At 35.4% G+C, this 9,142-nt stretch overlaps 1 protein-coding gene across 1 annotated transcript; it reads left to right on the top strand.

The window, feature by feature from the left end:
* The first annotated feature begins 3,535 nt into the window (after positions 1–3,535).
* On the top strand, positions 3,536–8,261 carry LOC306872274 (uncharacterized protein). Its single transcript, XM_079420772.1, has 2 exons — positions 3,536–3,828; positions 5,333–8,261. Exons 1-2 carry the CDS (start codon positions 3,711–3,713, stop codon positions 6,325–6,327), a joined length of 1,113 nt encoding a protein of 370 aa, XP_079276898.1. The 5' UTR covers positions 3,536–3,710; the 3' UTR covers positions 6,328–8,261.
* The last annotated feature ends 881 nt before the right edge of the window (positions 8,262–9,142 follow it).

The following is a 9,142-nucleotide window of genomic DNA, read 5'->3' as shown; positions in this document are numbered from 1 at the left end:
ATTCAAAGACAACAAAGGTGATATTTTATAGCAGAATAAAACAGAGGTCATTGTTTAGGCACTGTCATGTTTCTCCTTATACTCTAATAACTACAATTTAAAATATAAAATTATGTAAGCAGCCACGTTTTAAATATTTATTGGTGTCCATGACTGAAATTAACCAAGAAAATGAAACCAATGGCATTTACATGTGTCTTTTATCACACTGTGGTGAGCTGAGATGAGTTGCTGCCCTAAGAAAAATCATCTGCATATATAGAGCGACTGTACTGTTCTCAATTTCTGACGGCAATGAAATTGAGAACTTCAGTGTTACTGTAATATTTTTTGCAGTTATCATCTTATTGTTAGGCTAATTGTTTTGTATTAAATAATAAAAAACATTCTTGCATGAGTTTAAAGATAATATACAGGTAAGATTATAAAATTAATTTCAGTAAAGTTCATTTTTTATGTCCTAAATTTATTTGTTATGTTGAGCAAAGTTGTATAATAAACAGGATAACATGCATTCAGGAATAGAGGGATGTTGCATAACCTTTATTGCATAATTAGTAAAAGGATGTTAAAATGCTTGTAGAGAGCAATGTTGGATTGATTCTGCATATTTCAATTTCCCCTTACACAAAGAAAATATATTTTCATATATACGAATGATCAATTTATTAAACAACTTAACGGTATATGTGACCCCGGAGCACAAAACCAGTCTTAAGTCGCTGGGGTATATTTGTAGCAATAGCCAATAATACATTGCATGGGTCAAAATTATCAATTTTTCTTTTATGCCAAAAAAATCATAAGGATATTAAGTAAATATCATGTTCCATGAAGATATTTTGTACATTTCCTACCGAAAATATATTAAAACTTTTTTGATTAGTAATATGCATTGCTAAGGACTTCATTTGGACAACTTTAAAGGGGATTTTCTCAATATTTAGATTTTTTTTTGCAAAAAAAAAACATACATCAATGGAAAGCTTATTTATTCAGATTTCAGATGATGTATAAATCTCAATTTCGAAAAATTGACCCTTATGACTGGTTTTGTGGTCCAGGGTCACATATTAGAAATTATACAGAATAATATATTGTGTAAATATATTACAATATATTGAGTAATACATACGGAATGGCCACTTTTCATGTATATTTATATTCAGTAATACACTTTAAAATATATAAGATATGGTACTGCATGTTTAAAACATATTAAACATATATTTACTAATGCAGTATATATGCACATATATGGAAATAGGCTATATATATATATATATATTTCTATTTATCATTTGATATACATGTTTAATATTTTAAAATATAGTTAGTTTCCAATAGCATAAACACATCTGCTCATACTAAACACTTAGTAAACAGATTATCACTGTGCTGAAAATTGCACAGTCATTACTTTTTATATAAAGTAACATATAATCTAATGGTGTTTGTCCAGTCGTCATCCTAACCACAGGCTCTACTCCTCTACACAATGGTGACCCCAAACTTACACATACCAGAAACTCTTTTACATTTTCAAAGCATGCTGGGAATTAGAAATCTGTTGTAACTCGTTCAGTGAATGTGTGTATGTGTGTGTACATTGGCATTTATATGGGAGCATCTATGTGCAATATATACTCAATAAAGCGACAAACAATAAATATGTATTTCTTCATTTCTAAATATATTTGTATGCATCAATACATAGCCATATATTGTCAATACATATATTGCTGTATATTGGAAAATATAAGCACTAGTTTCCAATATATGGAAATGCATTATGTAATAGATCACATTATATGTAGCAGTATATTCCCATATATTTTTGTTTCATAAAGGTCAACTGCTTGAACTACACACAAACTTTTTCAACAAATAATTACTGTAATGCCATATTCAACAAAAATACAGTTCAAAACATAATTTGTTGCTTTTTGCTCCTAGTTTCACTGGAATATTTTACCTAACTTTAATGTGTTTTCCATACTTGCTTACATGGAGGAAGCCATTAAATAAATATTGGGACAAGTTTTTTTTTTTCAAAGAACTTTGTGAAATTGAGCATTAGATATTTTAATGCTTTATTTATCAATATCAATGGAAAATCCAATCCAAAAACCGCTTTTTCTAAAGCATTTGACTTCCAATGTTTTAATTTTATTCAACTAATTTTTAAATATAGTTTTTCTGAAAAATACCCAATTTGCACACCTGAAGTAACTACATCTCTGTAGGCTATGCAATAATTATTTGGCGCACGTGGTTTAACGATCAGCATTTTTGTAAGTGACACAACCAACTTACACTGTGTTTTATCCTTCTGCTCTTGTCTAGGTGAGGACTGGCAGGTTTTCGTCTGTACATCTGGTGTTTCTGTGATCTGATTGTTTTCACGATTCTCCATCTTTATCACCAAGAAATGTTCGATTCCGTTTATTCCGTAAAGCGCTCAATCAGTCGCGTTTGATTCTGTCAATTCTTTAACATAACCACACATTAATGTATTTGGTTTAAAACAAGCCTCGCGTTTATGTAGTTCTGATCTCCATGAAGAAACGTTTGCGAATCTTTTGCTTTGAATCAGACCGAGTCACGTGGTTTCGGCAAACGAGTCTTCATTACGTCACTGGTTTGAAATGTGGACGGTTGGCCGCTAGAAGCCGCTGATCTCGGGCCGGCTGTATAATGTAGGGTAAGTGTTGATGAAAACACACGCATGTGTAATGACTTCATGCTTAATGGTACTTATTAATCTGTAGGTAACACATAACACGTTAATGAAAACATTTGTGGTTTCTAAGAGCAGTGTTGTTATAGCCTATGGCCACGGCAGCATCTTAACCAGCAGATGTCGCCAGCTAACTATGTTGACCTAAAACATCAGCCTTTTACATTACATACTAATCACTAATGAACTCCTGTTTGTGATTGTGATATTCATTTTGATGGCTCTGTGAAAATATTTAGTAAATATTGAGTTTTTTCTTTGCTTCTTTACAGTTGGACAGTGAGGTACTTGTTTAGGGACACTGCTTAGGCCTTCCCTGCTGAAAAAAAACTATATATCACAGAATTTGACATTTTTACTGGTTATACCCAGCTAACAAGTTTTGGTTCGCAGAACGTTAATAGGACTTGTATTGGTTTTAATGGACACTGTAATGGGCCCCTGTTGGTCGCCTTCTATTATACAACCACTAAATCCTAATGGAATATGGCCCTTAACACACTACACATTTTTTTGTGATGCTCTGAATGTGCAACCCAATTAAGCACAGCGTTTATTGTCGTTCTTAGTGCTTGTTTTGCGTTAATGCTTTCATTTGGAGACAATTATCACTTTACCGTTTTTCTATTATACACAGACGATATTATACAACTGAACCCCGATCACTATATTAGACAGTGGTTTGTTTAGTTATTGCCCTCTAGTGGCGAACAATTTAAATTCCAAAAAAGAATCAAACCAGATGTGACGTCGAAGCCTCGTTTGCTGAAACCACGTGATTGGCCGGTTTCATGTGCTCCGAACCCTGATTCAAAACAAAAGATTCATAGTTTCGAAGCTTCGTGACGAAGTGTTGTGAATTTGCCTATGACTGTATTACAGGTTTTCCTGTTTAAAATCAAAACAGATTTAGGTGTAGAATTTCTAATAAGAAAAGCAGTGAATCAAACTCACTGATGGGATTTTCGGGATGGAAAATTCCCAGGTTATAAAGATGGAGCCGCATGAAAACAGCCTTACCATGCCAGACGTGAAGACGAAACCTGGCCAGTCCTCGCCTAGGCAAAAGCGGGAGAATAAAAGACTATGTAAGTTGGCTATTTGTCACTTAGAAAGAATCTGTTAATTAACTATTGAAAAATCACTTTTGTCAAATGATAGAGAAGTGGTTACTCCAGATGTTGTTTTGGACCAATTAAAATCTGTTGACTAAAACTGACTCCAGATGCCAGATAGCGGATTTAGACTATTAAAATAATTTCTTAGATGATGATAATTAAGGTAACTTTAATAAAAAGAACGAATTAACAACGTACCGATGAACAGGGCAGTGATAAAATGCATAGTTCAGCTCTCTATGGACACCTCGCCAGACTGATATACTGTGTGTGTGTGTGTGTGTGTGTGTGTGTGTGTGTGTGTTTTTGTGACAAATATGGACATCAATTTGTATAATGACACAGGTATTACTAGGTGAAGGTGATTTTCAGGACATTGACCCATGTCCCCACTTTTCAAAACGCTTATAAATCATACAGAGTGAGTTTTTTGGGGGGAAAGTAGAAATGCACAGTCTCCTGTGAGGGCTAAATTTAGGTGTAGGGCAATAGCACGTACAGTTAAAAACCATTATGCCTATGGGATGTCCCCACTTTTCACAAAAACAAACGTATGTGTGTGTGTAAAGTACACTCTTAACATCAGTCAGTCAGGCATATAATATATATATATAATATGATACTGATAAGTATTATTAGGGTAAAGTATTAAGCTCAACAAAATCTACATTGAGACATTTTTAATGCACAAGATATTGTTTTCAGTACAAAAAGTTATGTTAAAATAAAAGATTAATATCTCACACAAAAATAGTTAATTTTATTTTAAATGACAAAAGTATTTCAATTAAGATATAGATCATTAAATTCAAAAAGTCTGGCTGTGCTTTTACAAAGTCGATCACAAAAAATCAAGATTTTGATACCTTGTTTTATTTACTTGGCCGGTTTTTTTAGCATTCATATTTGGCTGGGTGGTTAATAACACATTTTTCTATGGTGTGACAAACTCAGAACACACATTTAATATTGACTTTACATGGATTTTAAAACTGTAAAAGGCAGTCCCAGAAACGCGGTTTGATACAGCCCTTTTTTTTTTTTTGCTACATCACAAAAATCAATAACCAATCAGGTCGGGGATCCTATCATTAGCATATCATTAACTGTGCTGCAAAGCAGGGGCTCTAGTGAGAAGGCAGCCAGGTTAATCCGGTATATTTTTCTATAGATGTTTCGCGGATTATATTTAGACTATTTTCACGATGGCATGTGCTGTTAGCGCTTATTTATTTGTATTTAGAGCTGTTAAATAATAACCCGTGGTGTAAAAGTAGCCCGGAGTCAGACCAACCTCTACCGCATCGACGTCTGTACTTCACACACAGGTGTGAACTGGAATCACAAACTTGGCTGCATTCAAAGGCATTTAAAGACACAACATCGTCAAGAAACTTTAACGAATGTTACAGTATTCACTGTATATATTATTTTTTGCCTTTAAATTATTGAGGTATTTTAATGTTTATTTTAGATCAGAAGGAACTGAAAGAAGATTTTGTCACTTGCCATCAACATGGGATCCTTTTCATTCGACAAGCAAACCATAAGCAGCACATGAGAAGTCACTCTGAAGAGAAACCTTTCACCTGCTCTGTGTGTGGAGAGAGTTTCAAAATGAAGAAGATCCTTAAAGACCACATGACCATTCACACTGGAGAGAAACCTTTCACCTGCTCCGAGTGTGGAAAGAGTTTCAAAATGAAGAGGATCCTTAAACAACACATGATAATTCACACTAGAGAGAAACCTTTCACCTGCTCCGAGTGTGGAAAGAGTTTCAAAATGAAGAAGATCCTTAAACAACACATGAAAATTCACACTGGAGAGAAACCTTTCACCTGCTCTGAGTGTGGAAAAGGATTCACAGTGAAACAAAACCTTAAATATCACATGAGAAATCACACTGGAGAGAAACCTTTTACCTGTCCTGAGTGTGGAAAGAGTTTCATTGTGAACAAGAGTCTTAAACAACACATGAAAGTTCACACTGGAGAGAAGCTTTTCACCTGCTTTGAGTGTGGAAGGAGTTTTGCTTTTAAACAAGCTCTTGAGAAACACATGAGAATTCACACTGGAGAGAAACCTTACATATGCCCTGAGTGTGGAAACGGTTTCAGTGACAGAAAAAATCTTAATGTTCACATGAGAATTCACACTGGAGAAAGGCCTTACGTCTGCCCTCAGTGTGGAAAGAGTTTCAGATTGAGACAAAACCTTCAGAATCACATGAGAATTCACACTGGAGAAAAGCCTTTCATTTGCCCTCAGTGTGGAAAGAGTTGCAGATTGAGACAAAACCTCGAGAGACACATGAGAATTCACACTGGAGAGAGGCCTTACACCTGCTCCGAGTGTGAAAAGAGTTTCACAATGAAACAGCGCCTTACGAGACACATGAGAATTCACATTGGACAGAGGCCATTCGACAGACCAGAAAACCCACCAGCTATTGAATATGTGATATAGTCAATCTGTTTAAATGATTAGGCCATTTGACACAATAAGACTCAATGGAATACTGTAACTGAGCGTTTTTACAATTAGATTATTTGCAGAAACTGCAGTCAATATGATGATTCATTTAAAACTTGTATAGCCCTAACAGAACTGGCTTAATGGTTAGAGAGTCGGACTTGTAACCCAAAGGTCGCAGGTTCGAGTCTCAGGTCTGGCAGGGATTGTAGGTGGGGGGAGTGAATAACCAGCACTCTCTCCACCCTCAATACCACGACTGAGGCGAGACCCTTGAGCAAGGCACCGAACCCCCAACTGCTCCCCGGCGCCGCAGCATAAATGGCTGCCCACTGCTCCGGGTGTGTGTTCACAGTGTGTGTGTGATTGTTCACTACTCACTGCTGTGTGTGTACACTCGGATGTGTTAAATGCAGAGCACAACTTCCAAGTATGGGTCACCATACTTGGCCACACATCCTTTCCTTTCCTTACAGAATGCATAGTTTTTAGGGCCCCCCCCCCCATTATTTGTATATTTTTTTACTCATTTATCATATAAACACTTTATATATCTTGATATATATTATATATACCCTTCCTTAATATTTATTTTACCATGTTTTTCTAATGATGTGTAATTTTACGTTGTGCAAAGAAAAACATTTAGAGCTCTTAGACATATATCTGAGGTTATTCAAGAAACTTTTTTGTTCATTTTATATCACTTAATTTCCTGCCATTTTCGTTCTCTTTCATTTGCTACTTGGCAGAAGAGTTGATTAGACATCGACAAAACAGCTACTAAAATGACCAGAGTCTGGCACCAGAAGTGAGGAAGACGTGAAAATCCTGCAAATTTTCATCTTACTAAACCACTGCAAAACAGAAAGGCACTGTCAGTTGTCACCTTCTTTTAAAGAATTAAGTTTAACTGTATATCTGTTTCACAGATACATTTACTAATGTCCCTAAACTAAGTTATTATACAAGAGACAGAGTGCTACACATACAAAAAAAACTTCCAGTGCCAAATTTTTTTGCCGTAAATACATTATTTTGCACATTACAACTGAATCGAGAAACTGAATTATGCACATTAAAACGGAAAAAAATAGGTTAAAATGATATTAGCTACTGGATCATGTATTAAACAGATCAACTCTCCCTAGCAGTGAATCATCGAAATATCTAAGAGATTCCAACCAATGTATGATGTAGCGAAGCCTTGTTTTCTGGAATCACGTGACTTTTCTTGGCCACTGATTCAAAACAAGGATTTGGATCACCTTTCTCAGTGTTTTCAAATTGCTTATTTTAAATATGATTTTTGGTTGCATAATCTTTGTTAGTGGATAGAGTGGACAAAAATAACTGAGTGATCTGTGAGAGAAAACGGGATCCAACATTTCCTGGTGACAAAGATAGAGCAGCATGAAAGCAATCAGACCACAGAGTCACCAGATGTGCAGACGATGACCTGCCAGTCCTCACCTGCTGAGCAGCGAGAGAATAAAAGACAGTGTAAGATGGTTGTCACTTGCAAAAGAAAAAAAATTAAAAGAATATGATCATTGTTGGTCGTAAAAAATGAAAAAGCTTCTAAAATCTGGATACATGTAAGTGGTTACTAAATATCTGCAATAATTGGGAATTTGTCAGACCGAATATATTTTAAAATTAGTTTGACTAAAATGTTCTGTAAAAAAAAAAAAAGAAAGAAAAAAGTGGTTTCAGTCAGCGAATTACAGAAAGTGTTGGATCCTTTTTACACCTGTGTATTAACAGATACAAGTGAGATGGATATTAGTACCAGGTGTAAATTGAGACTAACAGAGTGCTCTCTCTCTCTATATATATATATATAGATGCTAAAGCAAAGTGCATTTAGGCTACAGGATAATATATTTGTATAATCGTTGTCGAATTTAAAGGCCATAACATGAGAATAACAGATAAAAAAAAAAAAAAGACCTCTGTTGCATCCAGGGCTGCAAATTTTTTTATTTTTTTTATTATTATTTTAGATCTGAGGGAACTAAAAGAAGGTTCTTTCATTTGCCATCAGTGTAGCATGCGTTTCATTCAACAAGCAAGTCTTCAAAAGCATATGAGAATTCACACTGGAGAAAAGCCGTTCACCTGCCCTTAGTGTGGAAAAAGTTTCACGCAACAAAGCCAACTTAAATGTCACATAAGACGTCACACTGGAGAGAAGGTCCTCCTCCCACCTGTCCTCAATGTGAAAAGAGTTTCTCAGTGAACTGGAACCTTGAGAGTCACATGAGAATTCACACTGGAGAGAAACATTTCAGCTGCCTTCAGTGTTGAAAGAGATTTGCACAATAAGGACAACTGAAATATCACATGGGAAGTCACACCGGAGAGAAACCGTTTAACTGTCCTCAATGTGAAAAGAGTTTAACTGTGAAATGAAACCTCATCAGACACCTGATAATTCACACTGGAGAAAAGCCTTTCACCTGCACCGGATGTGGAAAGAGATTCACAGTGAAACGAAACCTTGAGGGTCACATGAGAATTTACACTGGAGAGAAACCTTTCAGCTGCCTTAAGTGTGGAAAGGGTTTCACTCAACAGGGACATAAGACGTCACACTTCACAGGAGAAAAGCCTTTCACCTGCTCTCAATGTGAGTTTCACAGTGAAACATAAGCCTAATATTCTCATGAGAATAGTCAAGTCAGGAGATTAGCATTGCTGTTTTTATTTTATTTGTATTCAATATCCATTTAATGTATTCCTGCATGTTTCATTTATACTGATTCTTAGCATGTTTTTCTAATGCTGTGTTTTACAAAGAATAACA

This window comes from Barbus barbus, assembly GCF_936440315.1.
Source record: "Barbus barbus genome assembly, chromosome: 7".
In the NCBI taxonomy this organism is placed as follows: Eukaryota; Metazoa; Chordata; class Actinopteri; order Cypriniformes; family Cyprinidae; genus Barbus; species Barbus barbus.
The sequence above is the reverse complement of the archived record's forward strand: the minus strand, read 5'-3'. Positions and strand labels throughout refer to the sequence as shown.